Here is a 23,682-nt window from a genome sequence, read left to right on the forward strand (position 1 = left end):
TGTGTGTGTGTACGTACATGCGTGCGTACCTTTGTGAGGGCTCTGTGAGTGCGTATGCTGTGTGTGTTTGTGCGTGCGTGTGCGTGCGTCTGTGCTTGCATGCGTGCGTGTGTACCTTTGTGAGGGCTCTGTGTTGACTGTAGTACCTTTGTGAGGGCTCTGTGTTGACTGTAGTACCTTTGTGAGGGCTCTGTGTTGACTGTAGTACCTTTGTGAGGGCTCTGTGTTGACTGTAGTACCTTTGTGAGGGCTCTGTGTTGACTGTAGTACCTTTGTGAGGGCTCTGTGTTGACTGTAGTACCTTTGTGAGGGCTCTGTGTTGACTGCGTATGCCGTGATGTTCAGACTTTCTCCTCCCGGCAACACCGTCTCCTCCACTGCATTCTGGGAAAGTGTGGCGGAAGGAATTCTACTGGAGGTCGAACTTTGACCGGTGTCTGAAACCCCCGCTGAAAACACCCAGAGAGAGAGAGAGAGAGAGAGAGAGAGAGAAAGAAGAAAGAAAGAAACTAAATCAATGAGAAAAATGATGATCTGCAGATCGTTGTTGATTTTGATTGATTTTATTGCTTTCTCATTGACCGCTCATCAATGATCACCATGCAACTGGCTGGACTGAATACCTGTGTCTGTGATGGACGAGGAGGGGTTGAATACCTGTGTCTGTGGTGGACGAGGAGGGGTTGAATACCTGTGTCTGTGGTGGACGAGGAGGGGTTGCAGTATTTGTCACAGCAGATATAAATGGCCGCCAGGCCGATCTCTGACTCCGGGATCAAGCGAAGGCCTTTCCTGTGTGGCGGCAGAGAAGGAGCAGAAAGAACGTTAAGTAGACGTTAAGTACGATCAACGCTGCTAGTTATAGATGATTCTACAACAGGTCGTTAAGTACGATCAACGCTGCTAGTTATAGATGATTCTACAACAGGTCGTTAAGTACGATCAACGCTGCTAGTTATAGATGATTCTACAACAGGTCGTTAAGTACGATCAACGCTGCTAGCTATAGATGATTCTACAACAGGTCGTTAAGTACGATCAATGCTGCTAGCTATAGATGATTCTACAACAGGTCGTTAAGTACGATCAATGCTGCTAGCTATAGATGATTCTACAACAGGTCGTTAAGTACGATCAATGCTGCTAGCTATAGATGATTCTACAACAGGTCGTTAAGTACGATCAACGCTGCTAGCTATAGATGATTCTACAACAGGTCGTTAAGTACGATCAACGCTGCTAGTTATAGATGATTCTACAACAGGTCGTTAAGTACGATCAATGCTGCTAGCTATAGATGATTCTACAACAGGTCGTTAAGTACGATCAACGCTGCTAGCTATAGATGATTCTACAACAGGTCGTTAAGTACGATCAACGCTGCTAGCTATAGATGATTCTACAACAGGTTGTTAAGTACGATCAACGCTGCTAGTTATAGATGATTCTACAACAGGTCGTTAAGTACGATCAACGCTGCTAGTTATAGATGATTCTACAACAGGTTGTTAAGTACGATCAACGCTGCTAGTTATAGATGATTCTACAACAGGTTGTTAAGTACGATCAACGCTGCTAGCTATAGACGATTCTACAACAGGTCGTTAAGTAGACGTTAAGTACGATCAACGCTGCAAGCTATAGATGATTCTACAACAGGTCGTTTAGTAGACGTTAAGTACGATCAACGCTGCTAGCTATAGACGATTCTACAACAGGTCGTTTCGAGGAAGCAATCTGATTGGTTGAAACGGCTTCCAGCTGTGGATCAAACCAGCACCGTTCACCACCTCATCAAAACAAATAATTCAGCCGCTCTTTTCTCCCAGAGCGCTATAGCAAACTCAGTGGCTAGGCTAGCTAGTTTCATGGGACATTTGTGGTCTTAGTGACTACATCTGTCATTAAAAATAGCTCGGTGGAGCGCTACGAGCTTGTAGGTCTGCTATTAAAAAAAAAAAAAAAAAGCAGATGAAATGAAAATGTGTCGCAAATCCTGACAGAAAACTGTCAGGATTTAGAAGATATTGAATAAATGTCGATGTTGGGCCTAAATGGGTTAAAACACCAAACAGGGGGTCCAGGGTGTGTGAGATACGTACTGGTGCAGACTGGTCCTGACCGCCCGGGCCCAGTCCACGGTGGACGAGGGCAGCAGGGAGGCCTGGGAGTTCCCGCTGACCACGTCCACCACGCAGCTCTGCGGCGACTGCAGCAGCGGGAGGGGCAGGCTGCCCTCGCCCAGCAGCTGGCTGCGGCCGCCTCCCAACGCCACCGCCGCACTGAGGCGCTTGAGCTGTGGAGGACAACAGATACAATAAACCATGAATACTAGAGCTGTGGAGGACAACAGACACAATAAACCATGAGTACTAGAGCTGTGGAGGACAACAGATACAATAAACCATGAATACTAGAGCTGTGGAGGACAACAGACACAATAAACCATGAATACTAGAGCTGTGGAGGACAACAGACACAACCCGGTGCGCTGCTCAGCGGCTGCACTGCGACCTAGCGTGCCTCGTATGCCTTAATGTTTAATGTTTGTCCGTGTGCCTACGTAATGTCAGTCGTTATGTGTGTAAGGATGTGGAAGATAAGGGCCTTAGAAATCGCTCTGCTGATTCTGTGGATTATACACTCCTGTGGAAGATGCCTGTCAGTCGAACTTCAGACTCAACAATTCGACAACACAAACAACTGGCGTGGGGCGGCGCCCAGACTCTGTGTGTACAGCCGAGATGTGCTGCTGTCACTACGGCCGGAGCCTCGCACAACGAACAACAACAACCACGTCTGTTTGTCAGTGTTGAACAACATCCCCGAGGAGTTGATCCGACACAGAAGGAAAAGGAAACGAGGAAGAAAGGGCGGTATACGGAATCGACTACGGAGGAGATTCAAGCGCCCCCCGCTCCCCTCTATCGTTCTGGCCAACGTGCGTTCCTTACACCACAAAATCGGCACGATACGGACATATGCAAGGTACTGTAATGATTTTCGTGAGGCATCGCTGTTTTGTTTCACTGAAAGCTGGCTAAAGCCATCAAAACCAGACTCACTGTATGAAGTCCCCGGATTCACTCTGGTGCGCCTAGACAGAGGTGGAGGAGGCGGATACGGCGGTGTATGCGTGTACATTAATGATCTCTGGTGTCGATCCTACTCTATAAAAGTGAGGATATGCGACGATCCCAATGTAGAGATCCTGGGCATGACGTTAAGACCTTTCTACCTACCCCGCGAATTTGGATGCGTTCTGCTGTTTGTTGTTTATGTGCCCCCAAAAGGGCCAGGAAGAGCTGCACAAGCAGCAAAGACCATTGCTGACTGTGTGCATGAGCTCCAACTGCAGTACCCGGACGCACCAGCGGTCGTGCTTGGAGACCTAAACCAGTGTTATCTGGACACTGTGCTGCCGGGATTTGAACAATATGTCAAGGATGCGACAAGGAAAAATAACATTTTGGACAAGTGCTATGTAAACATTCCAAATGCATATGTAGCCAAGATTGGGCCACCAATAGAGACCTCTGACCACAATGTTGTGTGCATGACCCCAGTCTATAAATCCAAATTAAAAAGAGGGAAGCCAGAGAAGAAGGTAGTTAGGACATGGACAGATGACAACAAGGAACAACTTGCAGCATGCCTGGACTGGACTGATTGGGACACGTTCAGAGAGGGTTCATTAGATGAAATGACCACAGTCACAAATGATTATATAAATTTTTGTGTACAGCTGGTTGTTCCTACAAAGGAGATAAAAATCTATCCAAACAACAAATCATATGTGACAAAAGATATAAAAAGTGTAATAAATGAAAGGAAAACAGCTTTCATAAACAAAGATTTTGGTGCACTTAAATTGGCAGATAAAAAGTTAAAAACGAAAATGAGGCAGGCAAAATTGGCACATAGACAGCGTCTGGAGGACGCGTTTAATGCCAACGATCACAAAAAGGCATGGGATACAATGAAATCTATGACAGGAATGTCAACCCCAACAAAACCTATTGTGACCGAAAATGAACTTGTCTTTTCCAATGACCTAAACACCTTTTTCGCCAGATTTGAATCATTGGACAATTCCGCAAAGTGTACTGAAATACTGAAGGCTGTAACACCTGCCCCCTCTGACAGAATTACCATCACTGAAGAGGATGTGAGGAAAGTGTTTCAGTGTACTAACACAAGGAAAGCTAATGGGCCAGATGAATGCAGTGCTTTTCTCCTCAAACACTTTGCATCTGAGCTGGCTCCAGTGTGGCAACCAATATTCCAAACCTCTGTAGACACACACACAATTCCCCTGTCTTGGAAAACCTCACACATTAAACCACTACCCAAAATCCAATGTCCAAAAGAACATAAGGATTATAGACCCATAGCTCTCACTTCAGTGATTATGAAATCACTTGAAAGAATACTGTTACAACATCTTGTCAGTATAACCAAAGACAAATTCGACCCCAGTCAGTTTGCCTACAAAAAGGGTTGCGGTACAGAGGATGCGGTTGTCACACTGGTCCACTTAATTACAAAACACCTAGATAAGTCAAATAAGAATCATGCGAGAGTGCTATTCTTAGACTTTTCTTCAGCTTTCAACACAATACAGTCTGATATACTAGTGTCAAAAATGGTACAGTTGGAACTGAATCCATACTTAATTCACTGGTATGCTTCTTTTCTTACTAACAGAGTACAGAGGGTGAAAGTGAACACAACCCTCTCATCAGCATTAACTACTAATGTTGGTGCTCCCCAGGGTTGTGTGAGCTCAGCTGTACTTTTCACCCTCTATACTGACAGCTGTCGTATTGAGGAATGCCTGTCTGAATGTCGCACTGACACACCAGACCAATACATTCTAAAATACTCAGATGATACAGTTTTGATCTCTCTCCTAGATAGTTCCAGTGATCCTGGACTGCACCAACACAGAGTAAATAAGGTGGTTGAATGGAGTGATAACAACGCTCTCATCATTAACACAAAAAAGACAGAAGAGATTGTTTTTGGTACACCACCAGAGATACACAGATCCCCCATTACTATTCATGGGGAACCGATCAACCAGGTATGTTCGTACAAATACCTAGGAGTAGTAATAGACCATCTTTTGTCATGGAAAGATCAGATTGATTCAGTGTGTAAGAAAACAAAGCAAAGAATCTACTTCCTTCGCCGTCTAAGATCCTTCGGTGCTAGTAGACGGATTCTTCTTTTGTTTTTCACTTCTGTTATTATGAGTGTTCTTCAGTACTGTAGTACCACCTGGTATGGATGTTTGTCTGCAGCCCTAAAGTCACAACTGCTGCAACAACTGAACATTTGTTCAAAGATTGTTGGACAACAACTTCAGAAACTGTATACATCCACATATGATAACAGCATCCTAAGGTTAGCAAGGAATATCACCTCTAATACTAAGCATGTGTTGTATAGAGAATATAGGTTGCTACCTTCAGGAAGGAGATATGGTGTACCAGCATACAACAAGGTCAGACTAAAGAGGTCCTTTGTCTACCAGTCGACTTTGAGGCTCAATCAGGAGATGTAGTAGCCACAGGATAATCTAAGCGGTGGATATTGCTCATGTCTTTATGTATGTAAATTGTCTTGTTCTCTGTGTTTTGTATATGTTCTGCATACCTGGCCGCTTGTGTCGCAAGACAAATTTCAGTGTGAACTGACAATAAAGTAATATATCATATCATATATCATATCATAAACCATGAATACTAGAGCTGTGGAGGACAACAGACACAATAAACCATGAATACTAGAGCTGTGGAGGACAACAGACACAATAGAGCACCGAAGTATGACGTCAATATCGGTAGAGGGCGCAAATCCACAGGTTCGTGTACTTTTTATTTGCATTGTAATCCCCATAGGGGGGGATTTTAGATCGCCTCATATAAGAACTGTGTTTGAAAAATAAACACGTCACCCCGGGCCGCTTCACTCATATGGATATGAAGAATCAACTGACTGAGAGAAAACGCTAATGTTACTGCTGCTGAATTAGTTACATTTTCACTAGAAATATATGAGTGACTGACTTGTCGCAAACGATACAGAGACACCTCCCTGACAATAAGGCAGAGACAGCTTGTAGTAGACGATATTAAGATCACCCCATGTTATTCTCCATCGAGAAATTACTTCCGCGAAGCAGGGGAATCGAAGGGATGAGCGAGTTACGTCAGGACTTCGGTGCTCTATGACTGCGATGAGTATACCAATACTCTCATATGGAGAGTATAGGTTGCTGCCTTCAGGAAGGACATATGGTGTTCCAGCATACAATAAGTTCAGACCATAGACTGTAAGAAATATGGACAAAGCGTTCCCCGGACCTGTCTGTCTAGCATCAAATGTTGGATGAGTGAGAACTTTCTCAAGCTAAATGAGGATAAGACAGAAGTTCTCATAATCGGTTCTAGTGAGCAGAAAGAATCAATAATAAGCAGACTTGGTAACCTGACTGTAGAAAGTAACAGTACAGTAAAGAACCTGGGGGTTATTATTGATTCTGAATTTAATTTTAATTCACACATTAATCATGTTACCAAGATTGCCTTTTTTCACCTTAGAAATATTGCACGAATCAGAGCCTATTTGTCCTTGGACGATGCAAAAACGCTTATCCACGCCTTTGTTTTTTCTCGGCTTGACTACTGCAATGCACTTTTTTCAGGGCTGCCTAAGAACAGACAGATTACAACTTGTCCAAAATGCAGCAGCCAGAGTTTTAACTAGAACTAAGATGAGAGAACATATTACTCCAGTTTTGGCTTCACTGCACTGGCTTCCGGTTGTTTTTAGGATTGATTTTAAAATTATTTTACTTGTCTATAAAGCTCTCAATGGTCTCGCACCTTCCTACCTACATGACTGCCTGCCTAAATATGTCCCAAACCGCCCCCTAAGGTCTTCCACTGCTGGCCTGCTCGCTTTGCCAAAAAAAATGGCAACTAAAAAAACGGGGAAGCAGCTTTTTGCTTCTACGGGCCGTCGGCATGGAACAAGCTCCCACTGTACCTTCGACAGGCAGCCTCTGTATAGACATTTTTAAAGCTCAGCTCAAGACCCACTTCTACAACATTGCTTTTAATTGATCTTTTATTATTTTTTGTTATTCATGTCCTCACTGTATTGCATTACTGCTTTTAATGTCGTTGCCTTGCTTTTCTTTTATTCTCCATTGTTCTGTAAAGCACTTTGAGCTGCATTTCATGTCATGAAAGGTGCTATACAAATAAAGTTTTATTATTATTATTATTTATTATTATTATTAACATGGACGTAAAATGAAGCCTGTAATTCCTTGCACTGTAAGTCGCCATATTTCTAGATCCGTTTGGGCCCAGCTGGCCATTGGCTGGCTCCGTTTGGGCCCAGCTGGCCATTGGCTGGCCCAGACAACGAGGCGGGACTTCCCCCCTTACTCTTCGTTGGTTTTTATTTTGACTGAACGGGGGGTGGCTCCTGTTCATAGACTGTAACGGTAGCCACGGCCCTCAGAACATACGCGACTTTATGGTCATTTCTTTAATAAATGAGACCATAATTTTCCAAAAACAATATTATGACATGAGAAATGAGACTTTAAACTAGTGACTGGAAGCAGAAAGTCTTGTTTATTAAGGTAATACAGTCTAGGTGAAGCTGGGCCCAAATACATGGGCCTCTATGGGGATATGGGGTTTTTTGGGCCCAATGACAGCGCCACAACAGGCCATTATATGAAGTCCCGATTTCCTCAGTGGCTTCACGAATTAACAGACCTGTTTGTTGCTGAGGAAGACGAAGGTTAACAGACCTGTTTGTTGCTGAGGAAGACGAAGGTTAACAGACCTGTTTGTTGCTGAGGAAGACGAAGGTTAACAGACCTGTTTGTTGCTGAGGAAGACGAAGGTTAACAGACCTGTTTGTTGCTGAGGAAGACGAAGGTTAACAGACCTGTTTGTTGCTGAGGAAGACGAAGGTTTTCCCGTCAAACAGCCGCCTGCGTTCTTCTTGGGTTGTGAGGACCACCACGTCTCCGTTCAGGCTGGGCTCGTCCAACTCTGGGATGAAACTGAGAACACAACAACAGACATTAATGCTTCCCAACTCTGGGATGAAACTGAGAACACAACAACAGACATTAATGCTTCCCAACTCTGGGATGAAACTGAGAACACAACAACAGACATTAATGCTTCCCAACTCTGGGATGAAACTGAGAACACAACAACAGACATTAATGCTTCCCAACTCTGGGATGAAACTGAGAACACAACAACAGACATTAATGCTTCCCAACTCTGGGATGAAACTGAGAACACAACAACAGACATTAATGCTTCCCAACTCTGGGATGAAACTGAGAACACAACAACAGACATTAATGCTTCCCAACTCTGGGATGAAACTGAGAACACAACAACAGACATTAATGCTTCCCGGCAGCTACAACATAAACATCCCATAATTTCAATGTTTGACCTAATTAACCTGTGTACTTTTTGTGTTGCTTTGATTTTGTAATGTAACCTGTGTACTTTTTGTGTTGCTTTGATTTTGTTTTACTATGTTACTTGTGTCATGTTTCCTGTACAGCACTTTGGTTGGCCTCCTGGTCTTTGAAAATGTGCTCTATAAATAAAATTTGATTTGATTTGATTTGATTTGATAATTATGTCATCAGTTGGTTGTAATTACTGTGAGTGGCTGCGATCAGTTAAAAGGCCCAGACTTTCAAACCAACATACAGACGTAGTTATATAGCAATATTACACGAGAGGGTGTGGGTTAACGTGATTATTGCCACGACAGGGATGCGGTCAGGAACGAGACGGAGTCGAGTTCCACAAGCATCCGTATGCGTACCTGTCTGCGTCAGGGACTGCAGTCTGTCTGCGTACCTGTCTGCGTCAGGGACTGCAGTCTATCTGTGTACCGGTCTGCGTCAGGGACTGCAGTCTGTCTGTGTACCTGTCTGCGTCAGGGACTGCAGTCTGTCTGTGTACCTGTCTGCGTCAGGGACTGCAGTCTGTCTGCGTACCTGTCTGCGTCAGGGACTGCAGTCTGTCTGCGTACCTGTCTGCGTCAGGGACTGCAGTCTTCTGCTGCACAGCTGTGCTCAGCACGCTGATGAAATCCTCTGTGATGATTGGTCGACAGCTCAGGAGAGCGCTTATGGTCTGAAATGATATTAGCATTTATTATTTATTGTAAATTAAGTTAATTTACAAGAAGTCTACACAATGAATCAACGTGTGCCTGTTATCTCTCCTAATGTACCATTAGTATCATTGGTAATGGTACCAACATCAATACAGCATGGAATTGTGTCCAAATCCTATCCGCCGATAAGAAAGAAATAGTGTTTTGGGTCTGAGAGGCTAAATGTCATCAAACGGTGGTTCCGTGGCTCAAATGGGTCTGAGAGGCTAAATGTCATCAAACGGTGGTTCCGTGGCTCAAATGGGTCTGAGAGGCTAAATGTCATCAAATGGGTCTGAGAGGCTAAATGTCATCAAATGGGTCTGAGAGGCTAAATGTCATCAGACGGTGGTTCCGTGGCTCAAATGCTGAATAAATAATGTACCTTGACATAAAAAAAAGGTTGAAAACACCTGGCTTAGACGCATGCAGACAGGGGCAGGGGCAGGGGCAGGGGCAGCGGTGGCCACTAGGGGGCAGGGGCAGCGGTGGCCGAACGGTTTGCCGAGCGGTCTTCATATCGGAAGGTCGCTATAGTTCGTATCCCCGGACCGGCACGTTCAAATTACCACCGTTGAAGTGCCCTTGAGCAAGGCATTGAACCCCTACCATGACATGTTCTATGAGCAGGGCCTGGCTGTAAACAAGTTATTGAGCTTAGTCCAGTTACCCTGGGTAAATATAGTACCTTTCCTTTCCTTAGTCCAGTTACCCTGGGTAAACATAGTACCTTTCCTTTCCTTAGTCCAGTTACCCTGGGTAAACATAGTACCTTTCCTTTCCTTAGTCCGGTTACCCTGGGTAAACATAGTACCTTTCCTTTCCTTAGTCCAGTTACCCTGCAGGGTAAACATAGTACCTTTCCTTTCCTTAGTCCAGTTACCCTGGGTAAACATAGTACCTTTCCTTTCCTTAGTCCAGTTACCCTGGGTAAACATAGTACCTTTCCTTTCTTTAGTCCAGTTACCCTGGGTAAACATAGTACCTTTCCTTTCCTTAGTCCAGTTACCCTGGGTAAACATAGTACCTTTCCTTTCCTTAGTCCAGTTACCCTGGGTAAACATAGTACCTTTACCTTTCCTTAGTCCGGTTACCCTGGGTAAACATAGTACCTTTCCTTTCCTTAGTCCAGTTACCCTGCAGGGTAAACATAGTACCTTTCCTTTCCTTAGTCCAGTTGCCCTGGGTAAACATAGTACCTTTCCTTTCCTTAGTCCAGTTACCCTGGGTAAACATAGTACCTTTCCTTTCCTTAGTCCAGTTACCCTGGGTAAACATAGTACCTTTCCTTTCCTTAGTCCAGTTACCCTGGGTAAACATAGTACCTTTCCTTTCCTTAGTCCAGTTACCCTGGGTAAACATAGTACCTTTGCTTACAGACAGTGGGTGGTCCGGTAACTGACAGTGACAGACAGTGGGTGGTCCGGTAACTGACAGTGACAGACAGTGGGTGGTCTGTAAACTGACCTTGATGGTGACCTTGACGGTGGGCATGACCAGGTGCGTGCACAGGTCCGTCCAGCTGTTGACCAGTTTCCCTCCCAGAGGAAGCAGAGCCTGAGAGAGCCTCGCCTTGCCCTCAGTGTCCACGCACGACGAACACACCACCAGCTGGATCCTGTCCACACTGACACACACGCGCACACACACACACACACACACACACACACACACACACACACACACACACACACACACACACATTTGAATTATTTTATTTGGATCTGCACAAGAGGCGTAATACAGAATAGACCCAAACACTGATCAGAATTAGGTTATACGTCATATGGTCCAACCAGATATAGCTGCTGCACATGCTTAACACACAGAGGGAAAAGAAGAGACACACACACACACACACACACACACACACACACACACACACACACACACACACACAGTGTGACCTTACATCTCCATTTTGGATATACTTTAGATCAGGGGTTCTCAACTCCTGAATTTTGGGGGGGGGTCCCCAGATTATTTAAAAAAAAACATATTTTTTTTCTCTTGCAACTGAATGGCTGGAAAATGAAAAAAGTAAGAGTTTACATAGTACATGCATAAACTGTCATTAATGATTATATCAGGTTTCAGTATTTATTCATGATGTAGTTATTCATGATATTATTAAGGTTATCGTAGCGGTCAATTTCCCAGATGGATGTTCTGTGAAAAAGGTCAGTAAAACACATGGACGGAAATGCTGGCATTCTGGGCTATTTTTTGGCAGTGACATACTGTACTCTACTGTACAGATTGTATAAGTTATATTGTATTACACCACAGGTCGTTTCGAGGAAGCGATCTGATTGGTTGAAACAGCCTTCTAGCCGTGGATCAAACCAGCACCGTTCACCACCTATAATCAAAACAAATAATTCAGCTGCTCTGTTCTCCCAGAGCGCTAGAAAACTCGGTGGCTAGGCTATAGCTAGTTTCTTGGGACATTTGTGGTCGTAGTGACTAGTACATCTGTCATTAAAAATATATATTCTTTCAGCGATTGTCTTAGTTTTAAGGGTAACTGTTGTAGAATTGCAATATTACACTCGAGGGTGTGGGTTAACGTGATTATTGCCACTTCAGTGATGCTTGGGGAACTCGACTTCCGTCTCGTTCCTGACCGCATCCCTGTCGTGGCAATAATCACGTTAATCCACACCCTCTCGTGTAATATTGCTTAACCCATTTTGGGCGGGAACCCCTTTTGGTGTTAGCATTACGATATGCTTTAGCTATTGAAAAATAGCAGACCTACAAGCTCACGAGCTTGTAGGTCTGCTATTTTTGAAAAATCGAAGAACGACTGACATAGAAGACGTTTTTAGAATCTGATCTCAGGTCAGAATGGGTTAATCAGACCAGTGTGTGTCCAGTGGAAACCTCGTATGAATCTGATCTCAGGTCAGAACGGGTTAACGTCGTTACCTGAACTTGCTCTCGAACACTCCAAAGGTCACGAGGTCTCCCGGCTTCAGCCTCAGCGGGGTGTTCTCCGACAGACGCTGCTCGTTCACAAACGTCCCGTACTTGGAGCTGTCCTTCACTCGGAGGGTCTGTGGGGGTCCGGGACAGGACAATGGGTTAGGACAGGTCACCCTTCACTCGGAGGGTCTGTGGGGGTCCGGGACAGGACAATGGGTTAGGACAGGTTTAGGTTTAGGTTTAGTTATTTAGCATATAGTACAGAAAATAGACTATAACCTATCAAAGAACAAAAATACAATGCAAGGAAGGGAAGAAGCCAGAAGGCTTATTTTGAATCCTTTCCTGAAGGAAGAGGTCATTGGTTTAAAAGTTCATAAAGAACAATACATACGTCTACAAGTTGGCAAAGGGGGGCAGCTGTGCAGTAAAGAAATAAAAACACAGACTGCACAAAAAACAGAAATAAACAATACAACAACAAAACACACAAAAGAAAATATAACGCATCAAAGCAAAACATGTAATCTACAGAGAAGAAGAAATAAGATATTTCTTTAGATGTTTTTTGAATATTGGCAAGGATAATGAGGATTTAAGTGAAGCATCTATAGGGAGTTCCATAGATGAGGGCCAGGGCCAGATGGCTGATGTTTGGAAGTGCGACAATAGGGTAATTCAATTCAAGTGAATGTCAGAAGTAACACAGAAGAAATTGTGAAAAGAAGACGGAATGTCTTGAATGCATTTTTTTAATTTAAACATAAATAAAAAGGGCTGAACTTTGTCAATGGGTAATAGTGAATATTTAATAAAGAGCGGGGCAGATGGCTCATATCGATTTGAATGTGAGATCATTCTCAGAAACCCTTTTTTGAATGATCAGGTCACCCTTTCCCAAACAGTGGACCCATTTCTCTTTTTTTTTATATTTTTTTTATCCCACAATTTTGTAACCCATTTTTCACCCCTGTGTCAATCATCTAATGTGATCCTGGGCTCTACACACCCTCCGCCAACCTGGGGAGAGCAACGGACTTAACTCATGCTTCCTTCATGCCTGAGTGTCCAAGTTGCTCCTTTACACCTGACCTGGTTGGACGTAGTGGACCCATTACTATGGGTCACTCGAATATTGAATACAAGAGCTCGGAGTCAGAAGAGAGATAAAACACAGTATTTTCTTGTATATGAACTTGATATAATATTATCATACTATCATTACACTAACATCTCTCCTTTAACATCTACTATTAAAGGAGAATTCCATACTAAAAAGGCTTTCTTACCTTTCTTTGTAGTTGTTACGTCCCCACCAAAGAGGTCCAGGTGTTATTTTGTGCAACTCCTTATTGGCTATTTCCCCTACCATAAGCCCTCAATGAATTGCATTGAATTGAATGGGAATTGAATGGGGCTATGGGGTGCTAATTCGCTTATTCCCATCGCTCAAAATAAAATAAAACACACTTTACTACTTATTTCGATGGAAATAAGCGAATTAGCACAACACCCCATAGCCCCATTCAATTCCCATTCAATTCACTGCAATTCATTGAGGGCTTATGGTAGGGGAAATAGCCAATAAGGAGTTTTTGCACAAAAAAAAACCTGGACCTCTTTGGTGGGGACGTAACGACTACAAAGAAAGGTAAGAAATGTAAAAAAGCCTTCTAGCATGGAATTCTCCTCTAAGTCTACTCATATGGTCACTTAGATAAACACAAATATAAATCGGTGGTTAATTACTTTCCGTTTCCACAAAATCAAGGCAGTAAATTATGTAAATAAGTGTTAAATGTGCGCATGTACCACTGAGGGGGGGGGGGAAAGCTAGTTTCCAGTCCAGCCAGTGTAGGTTAACCAACACCGCCATCTACTGGGCATACGACCACATCACAGTGGATGAAATATCCTTATTGTTTTCCAGGTCAACAACATACACACAATAACGATGAACAGAACAATAACATAGCGCTTCTCAACTTCTCTCATGCTGCGCTGCTGCGTGTTTTACTCACTCAATACAGAACTAAACGAGAGCAACTCCAAAAGAACATTTAAAAGATCATATAAAGCTATGATAATTGACAAATATATAAAAATCACTTTAATATTATACAGTATGCATAGGCACTATTAGGCAGTAGATATTACAAAGTTATATAAATAAAAATAATATAAATTATTTGTAGTAACCTAAACTTCAAACCTAAACACATAATGCAGTAAAAGTAAACAATAATACAACACTATATTTGAAGCAACCACTTCAAATATAAAAGCACGCTTAAAAATAAAAAAGCTAAATCTATGTGGGCGTAACGTACAGGAACTAGTATAAGGCATATAAGCTAAATATGTATTTTCTGTTCATCATTGGTATATATAAGAAGCACAGCACTATACAGAGAATCAGTTTCCCCATCGCTACTGTTCATGTTTTTGTTTTTTTTCCGTTTCATTTTTTCCCTTTTATTATTTGAATCATTAATAAGGGCTTCAGCCCAAACCTTTTCAGTCAAACTGTAATTGTGTAAACCCTCATGCTGTACTGTACTGTACTGTACTGTACTGTAAATGACTGAGATAAATAAACTAACTAACTAACTTCTAAAGGAACGTCACTAGTCTTGTTTATCCACTGGATAACATTTAGGAATACAAAAGATGACGACATGAACGTACAGACTAATATCATCTGAAAAGTCTGAATGTGTCACTACTAAATCCATTAGTAGTGTGTGTGTGTGTGTGTGTGTGTGTGTGTGTGTGTGTGTGTGTGTGTGTGTGTGTGTGCGTGCGTTAGGGCTGCCCCAAAAAAATTGATTAATCGACGTTCAATCGATACGCACGGGAATCGATTTTGAAATAAAACATCGAATAGGCTAGTCATATTTTAAAAAGCGGACGCTTTTGGTCCGCAAGACGGCCCATTTGGTCCGAAATAAATCGAAAGTGTGGTTGCATTTTAAAATACCCTATTTGAATAAAGGTTGTAGGCTACACGAGAGTGAAAATGACCGCTGGGAAAATCCCTGATTGAGAGTGTAGGCAAGCGCACCACAGCTCAGTGGACATTAAATATAGGCTACCATGTTTGATAAAAGTCATATAAAAACATTACTTACACTCAAATGAAAATATAAACTTCACAGATTATAGATCACTTGGAATTATAACAATATTATAACAATCTGTTGAGTATTGCCTGAATAATGCCACTAGTGAAATCCCAACTTTTATCGATGCGCCATTGTGCTGAGAACCTTGTGGAGCCTGGCGGTGTACATTATACTTGTGATTATGCTTGGATTCACATGGTGAGTGCGCGCACCGAAAATTCAAAGATCTGCAATCTCATGCGCTGCGTTGTGCATATAGGCTGAGTATAATGGCACGAATGAAACTAGGCCTATTTATTTTGGCGATGCGGAGAATTGATTTTGCCGTTGCCAGCGATATCTTTTCTTTTTCTTGTCTGAAGACTGACCTGTTCCATCACTGTGAACTCCCATGCAGCAGAGCAGCTCCTACAGACCCAGACCAAATCTCTACTGAAAACACACCTTTTGTCTTTGGCATTTAATTACACCTGATCGTATTATTGTAATTATGTAGCCTATACTATTTGCCTGTGTGTGTTTATTTTTTTATTATTATGTTCTTTTTGTGCGCCGATGGTGATGCTCCACTTGTTTCAGCCTGTGGGCCTACAGCACTTTGGTCAGCTTCTATTGTTTTAAATGTGCTATATAAATAAAGTTTGATTTAGGCCTATATTGGAGCAGGTGCTGGCAAATAACGAATTACTGTAATGCCCTCAACTCAACTCAACTCAACTTTATTTATAAAGCACATTTAAAACAACCATAGCTGCCACAAAGTGCTGTACAGTACAAAGGTAAAACAGTAAGTAAACGCATAGACTAAAAACACAGAAAACAAAGACAACCCACAAAACAAAACACAAAACAGGGGAAGGAGGGTGGGGGAGGCTCGTTCAGGAAACAGAGGTCTCATGCTGTGTTAAAAGCCAAAGAATAAAAGTGCGTTTTAAGCAAGGTTTTAAAAATGGCCAGAGAGGGGGCCTGCCTAATTTGCAGGGGAAGGTCGTTCCAGAGCTTGGGGGCAGCGACTGAAAAGGCTCTGTCCCCTCTAAGCTTCCGCTTCGCCCTCGGGACCTCTAGCAGCATCAGGTCAGCTGACCTGAGGGAGCGGGCAGGAGAGTAGGGGTGGAGGAGCTCGGAGAGGTATGGAGGGGCGAGACCACTTAGAGCTTTAAAAGTAAAAAGCAGAACCTTGAACTTAATTCTAAGATTCACTGGCAGCCAGTGGAGAGAGGCGAGGATGGGCGTTATATGCTCTCTCTTACGCGTGCCAGTAAGAAGTCGGGCAGCCGCGTTCTGAATTAGCTGGAGCCGAGCAAGGGAGGACTGACTGGCTCCAAGGTAGAGGGCGTTACAGTAATCCAGCCGAGATGTAATAAAGGCATGGATTACTGTCTCAAGGTGCTGAGTGGTTAAGAAGGGTTTTACTTTTGCCAGTTGTCGCAAATGAAAAAAGCTAGACTTCACCACTGAGCTAATTTGGCGATCTAGCTTAAAATCGTTGTCCATTTTAAAGCCTAGGTTGGAGACTGTTGGCTTCACAAACTGAGCCAGGGGGCCTAGATCAAGAGGAGTGGGGTTACCAGAACCATTTGGGGCAAACACTACCACCTCAGTTTTCTTCTCATTGAAGCTTAGAAAGCTTAGGGCCATCCAGGCTTTAATGTCATCCAGGCAAGAGAGAAGAGCTTTAGGGTCAGCGTCTTTCTTCTTTAGGGGAACATAGATCTGACTGTCATCAGCATAGAAATGGAACGAAATGCCATGTTTTCTGAGGATGGACCCAAGCGGCAGGAGATATAGGGAGAAGAGCACTGCGGCTAAAATAGAGCCCTGTGGAACACCATACGACAACGGCGCTGGGGACGATTCAGAGCCAGCAGCGCTGACAGACATGGTTCTGCCCGTCAGGTAGGACCTGAACCACTCCAGCGCCGTTCCACAGATACCCACTAGGTGCTGCAAGCGCCAGAGCAGGACGCTGTGGTCGACTGTGTCGAACGCAGCCGACAGGTCCAGCAGGACCAGAATGACATAGTCGCCTGCATCATTAGCTATGAGGATGTCGTTAAATACTCTAACTAGTGCAGACTCGGTACTATGCCGGGTTTTAAAGCCAGACTGGAAGACCTCAGGGATCTTATGCTCCTCTAGGAAAGACTGTAGCTGGGCATAGACAACCTTTTCTAGTATCTTAGAGATAAAAGGCAATTTAGATATGGGCCGGAAATGAGCCAACACAGTGGGGTCGAGGCCTGGCTTCTTAAGCAGTGGTTGCACTACAGCATGTTTAAAACACGTGGGAACAAGACCAGAAGAGAGACTGCTATTTATGATTTTCAGGACCGTGTGAGCTACGCTGGGGAAAACCTCTTTAAAGAGGCGAGCCGGGATAATGTCGTGCGGCGAACCTGAGGCCTTTATGTGGCTGACTACATCCTCCAAAACGGACAATGTTACAGGTTCAAACGAGCTGAGCACGGCGGGACATGGGACACAGACAGAGGGGTCAGAGGCAGGAGCAGTGATGAGGGCCCTTGTATTTACCACCTTGTCAATGAAAAAGTGCAGGAAGTCATTACATATGTCAGCTGATTCAAAACAGACAGGCTGAGCGATATTAAGAACAGAGTCAATGGTTTGATAAAGTACACGTGGATTAAGACGGTTAGACTCAATAATATTCGCTAGGTGATCTCTTTTTGCCTCTTTGACAGTGTTCTGCCATGCAGTGAAGTTGCGCAAATGTCAACTCAATTAGCAAGCGGAGCTGCTCTCATGCACTCTGCACTGCAGTCTGCAGCACAATGACTGCAGATCTCTTCTTAAAGTTTACTTATTATGGTTTACTTTCAACCATAAACCATGATATGATTGACAAACCTTGGATTATAATTCTTCATCGACCAACAGCGCATGCAGCATGACTATGAGGTAACTTAACTATGTGGGATTTCTCCATCGGCATCGCATCGCTTTTTCCCCATGCCTGTATACGCACACTCACAGTCACATTAATCACTTTACAATCAAATCTTATTTCTGACCAGTGTCAGGCTTGAAGAGTTCATTCATGTTACCGTTCGTTTACAATTGACAGAGGATTATACATATTTTTATTTGATGGAGAGGTAATGCCTGTTTCAGGCACTGTGTAATTGTTAAATACCCCCCCCCCCCCCCCCCCCCCCACACAACTTTTGTTAAAAGCCTTAAACCCTTTCACATCAATGTAAATGGGCCAGAGTTAGCCGAAGCTAAATTTCATCTGTAGTCCCTGCAGGGCAGGCTCTTAAAAAATGAATGATAAAAAGAAGGACAGAGTGTAGTGTGCCTGCACACAACACCATGCGTTGATGCCATGTGTGCATAATGTGCAGGCACCCAACACCACGTCCATACACAAACACTGTACAATACAGTACAATACAGGAACAGATCAACATGGTACAGGGGACAGAACAACGGCAAGTGAAGTGAGAAATGACACCGGTGATGAATACTAAATAGTGCTCATCAAAAGCGTGATCGAAGGTCAGCCCTAGTGTGCGTGCGTGTGCGTGTTTCACCTGGTCCGTGACGGTCAGCGTGGCGTGGGCGCGGCTGATGGACTGGTCACTGGACAGCAGGACGTCACAGTTCTTGCGTCCCACGACGTACTCTTTACCAGGGAGGAGGTAGTGGCTCTCGCCTGCCAGGGACAAGATTCAATTACATTCAATTCAATTAAATTAAATTAAATTCAATTACATTCAATTCAATTCAATTCAATTCAATTCAATTACATTCAATTCAATTCAATTCAATTCAATTCAATTCAATTCAATTCAATTACATTCAATTCAATTCAATTATAGTGTCAAATCACAACAAGTTGTCTCAAGACACTTTACAACCAACAAAGATCCACCCAGAGCAAGTGCGACAATGGTACAGAGATTAAAATAGGGTGCATTTTGCGTCCCAAAACGCAGTTTATAGTTAACCCATTCTGACCTGAGATCAGATTCATACGAGGTTTCCACTGGACACACACTGGTCTGATTATAACCCATTCTGACCTGAGATCAGATTCTAAAAATGTCAGTCGCTCTTCGATTTTTCAAAAATAGGTAAAGCATAACATGATGCCGACACCAAAACGGGTTCCCGTTCAGAATGGGTTAAGGGACGCAATAAAACAACGACCTCTGCATCCACGGGATGCACTACTGTACTACTGTACTGTAACACTGAGGGTCCCAGAGATGTGGTCCCCATATCATCTGTGACTTTATTTTTGACTTATTATTAACTTCACTGAAGTCTGAAGATGAATTGAACATGGTGGACCCTATTGTAAACAAGTGCAATTAATGCTTTATGGTGTCGTCCACAGTTAACAGTTTTTGTATTGAGTTGTGCCTTGAAATGTACCAATACTTAAATCAATCAATCAATGAAAAAGTGTAGTTGTGATTGATTGATGTATTAACAGTTTGCGGAATTACAGTACATTCCAAGCCCAAATTCAATACAAAGACTGTTAACTGTGAGTGGACGATCCAATAAAACACTAGACTTGGGTCCACCTTGTTCAATTCATCATAACATTTAGAGACGTACAAATATAATAAAACAGGAAATCATCATGAAGGAGGTAAAAAGTTAAACGAAAACCTATACAGTGACGGGGAAAAGGGGGGGATTCAGATTTGAGGGGGGCCAGTTTCCGTAGGTGCCCTTTGAGAGCCCACCTTTGAGTTGCCCACCTGCCCCTGGCACGTAAATAAAACACAAAGGGTTGCCCACCTGCCCCTGGCAGGTAAATATAACACTAAGGGTTGCCCACCTGCCCCTGGCAGGTAAATATAACACAAAGGGTTGCCCACCTGCCCCTGGCAGGTAAAAACACACAAAGGGTTGCCCACCTGCCCCTGGCAGGTAAATATAACACTAAGGGTTGCCCACCTGCCCCTGGCAGGTAAATATAACACTAAGGGTTGCCCACCTGCCCCTGGCAGGTAAATATAACACAAAGGGTTGCCCACCTGCCCCTGGCAGGTAAAAACACACAAAGGGTTGCCCACCTGCCCCTGGCAGGTAAATATAACACTAAGGGTTGCCCACCTGCCCCTGGCAGGTAAATATAACACTAAGGGTTGCCCACCTGCCCCTGGCAGGTAAATATAACACTAAGGGTTGCCCACCTGCCCCTGGCAGGTAAATATAACACAAAGGGTTGCCCACCTGCCCCTGGCAGGTAAAAACACACAAAGGGTTGCCCACCTGCCCCTGGCAGGTAAATATAACACTAAGGGTTGCCCACCTGCCCCTGGCAGGTAAATATAACACAAAGGGTTGCCCACCTGCCCCTGGCAGGTAAAAACACACAAAGGGTTGCCCACCTGCCCCTGGCAGGTAAATATAACACAAAGGGTTGCCCACCTAAACACAACCTTCGGACAGGTGGAGTTTGCTTTCAGGTTGGCTGACCAAAAATCTAGAGTTGCAAATTGCGGCTACCCATGTACCTGTCTAAATACTTCCTTAATGTCAACGAAGTCCACACCCACAACACCAGAGGGAGTGCAACAAACCATGTGCAACCCAGATTCGGCACAAACAAGGGACTCAATTATTTTCACTCCTATGCTACCAAAATGTGGAACGCCCTATCAACAGTCATTAAGACATGCGAATCCCTTGACTCCTTCAAAACCGCTCTCAAAGGGCACCTACGAATGGCTGCAATTCGAAACTGGCCCACGTACAATCTGAATCCCCCCCCCCCCCCCTCAAACCCACCCCTTTTCCCCCTCACTGTATATGTTAATTCTCCCTTTTATACCTCCTTTATGATGAATTCCTCTTCTCTTTTTTTTGGCTATATAGAAGTGTCTATCTCTAAATGTTTTGATGAATTGAACATGATGGACCCTCTTGTAAACAAGTGTAATGCTTTATTGGGTCGTCCACTCACAGTTAACAGTCTTTGTATTGAGTTTGTGCTTGAAATGTAGCCTACTGTAATTCTGCAAACTGTTAGTAAATATTTCAATCAATCACATCAGTCCCTGTTTATGGTGTGACTGTCGTCCACTCAGTAAACTGTTTTTTTGTATTGAGTTGTGCTTGAAATGTGCTGTAATTATGCATAATATATACTGTGGTGTATCGCATCTTCGCGTATATAAATATTAGTGATCTAAACTCACCTCCAGATCCTTCACGTTGCTTCAAGATCCACATGATGACGTCACCAACACGCACTACATAGACAACACTGTACAGATCAATAAATATGGATTTATGTGTTCAACAACAACATTAACAACATTAACATGCAGGACTTTGTCCTAAATGCAAACTACAGCAACATCCGCGCCAATTCATGACGTCGAAAGCATGCGCCGGGAGCAGCTCCTGTGTTTTGTTTTTTTTGCTGTTGTGTGTTCAATACACTAGTAGTGATGACAACCAGTCACCACATGGTGTCGCCAAAGGACCACACACACACAGAAGACCCTTGGCCTTGCTGCACTGTCAATGTGATATTCAGCTGATTCACAATGCATCGCAGCAGTGGTTCCCAAAGTGGGGTCCAGGGACCCCCCCAGGGGTCCAGAGGGACCCCGGCTAAATGATAGTTTGGAACCAAATGGACCCTTTATGGGTGAGTGTACAAATGGGTCCATTTATGGTTACATTTGCATTTTGCACACTCAGCGTTACATCAACGGGGTCCGTAGACTAATATGCATGTCAAACTGGGGGGTCCTTGAAATGAAAATGGTTGAGAATCACTAGTATGTTCTAATGGGGGTCCGCAGGCTAATGAGTATCATCTCATCTTGGGGGTCCTTCAAATGAAAACGTTTGAAAAGCACTGCATTACAGTGTGACAGCCATGTGATTGGCTAATGGCCTAATGGCCAATTAAGGTAAACTGTTTCAGTTTTAATGATAATTTCCAATTGGGCAGACCTTAAAAATGTTCTTAGAACATCAATTATATCATAGTATTGTTGGTGTTTATTTAATCTGATCAGTTTGACAGAATGCCAAGTAGGTTATAAAGTATAAAGGCCTATATCATAGCGTACAGTTATACACACATATTCATAATTTAGTAATTATGTTTTTCTTTCTGGGAACATGTTAAGAAATCACTGTTATCATACATCGTCATACATCCCATTTAAATCAAACCCTGTACACTTAATACACTCAAGTCACCCTTAAGTCTCCATATATGGAGCTGACATGTTCTGACGTTCCATATGTTGATCTGACCTCATCAAACCCTGTACACTCAAGACACGCTCCATATATGGTCGGTATACAGAATGCATTCCATATGTTGATCTGACCCCCCCCCATGCCAAAGTGCCAGCGCTCTCCCAGCAGTCTGCCGTCACCCAGGCGGATGTGTGTGCACTTCTCGCCCTCAGGGTGTCTTACTGCAGGATACTTTACTGCAGATCATGGTCCTTCGTATTATGTAAAAGCAAAGCAAAGCAAAGCTACCATGATGTTTACCCAGGGTAACTGGACAAAGGAAAGGAAAGGTACTATGTTTACCCAGGGTAACTGGACTAAGGAAAGGAAAGGTACCATGTTTACCCAGGGTAACTGGACTAAGGAAAGGAAAGGTACTATGTTTACCCAGGGTAACTGGACTAAGGAAAGGAAAGGTACTATGTTTACCCAGGGTAACTGGACTAAGGAAAGGAAAGGTACTATGTTTACCCAGGGTAACTGGACAAAGGAAAGGAAAGGTACTATGTTTACCCAGGGTAACTGGACAAAGGAAAGGAAAGGTACTATGTTTACCCAGGGTAACTGGACAAAGGAAAGGAAAGGTACTATGTTTACCCAGGGTAACTGGACTAAGGAAAGGAAAGGTACTATGTTTACCCAGGGTAACTGGACTAAGGAAAGGAAAGGTACTATGTTTACCCAGGGTAACTGGACTAAGGAAAGGAAAGGTACTATGTTTACCCAGGGTAACTGGACTAAGGAAAGGAAAGGTACTATGTTTACCCAGGGTAACTGGACTAAGCTCAAGAACTTGTTTACAGCCAGGCCCTGCTCATAGAACATTTCATGGTAGAGGTTCAATGCCTTGCTCAAGGGCACTTCAACGGTGGTAATTTGAACGTGCCGGTCCGGGGATACGATACGAACTAGCGACCTTCCGATGTCAAGACCGCTCCGCAAACCGTTCGGCCACCACTGATTATCAGTATTATTTGGAGACGATGGCAATGTCTCTCAGCCAATCACAACGCATCACCGGAACTAACCGTGATGTCACAACGAACATAAAAGGCTTGAGTGAGCCAGTAGCTTTTTATAAACGAACTATATGAAACGGCAGGTTGGCCGCTTTGTAAATGAACCACACGGAACGGTAAGCAGCGCGCAAATAAGAAAC

At 43.5% G+C, this 23,682-nt stretch overlaps 1 protein-coding gene across 2 annotated transcripts in view; it reads right to left on the bottom strand.

The window, feature by feature from the left end:
- LOC308318415 (nibrin-like) overlaps window positions 1–21,622 on the bottom strand; it is a 39,687-nt gene extending 18,065 nt beyond the window's left edge. For both annotated transcript variants that reach the window (XM_080767958.1, XM_080767957.1), the window contains exons 1-9: window positions 21,461–21,622; window positions 18,833–18,954; window positions 12,157–12,284; window positions 10,693–10,852; window positions 9,100–9,203; window positions 7,978–8,095; window positions 2,103–2,296; window positions 692–792; window positions 302–449 (exon numbers count right to left, since the gene is read on the bottom strand). In XM_080767958.1, the coding sequence (XP_080624084.1) occupies window positions 302–449; window positions 692–792; window positions 2,103–2,296; window positions 7,978–8,095; window positions 9,100–9,203; window positions 10,693–10,852; window positions 12,157–12,284; window positions 18,833–18,954; window positions 21,461–21,494 (1,109 nt within the window). In that variant the 5' untranslated portion in view covers window positions 21,495–21,622. The remainder of the gene's footprint in view (window positions 1–301; window positions 450–691; window positions 793–2,102; window positions 2,297–7,977; window positions 8,096–9,099; window positions 9,204–10,692; window positions 10,853–12,156; window positions 12,285–18,832; window positions 18,955–21,460) is intronic.
- Between the last annotated feature and the right edge of the window lie 2,060 nt (window positions 21,623–23,682).

This window comes from Protomyctophum bolini (genome assembly GCF_963924005.1).
Source record: "Protomyctophum bolini genome assembly, chromosome: 7".
NCBI classification, from domain to species: Eukaryota; Metazoa; Chordata; class Actinopteri; order Myctophiformes; family Myctophidae; genus Protomyctophum; species Protomyctophum bolini.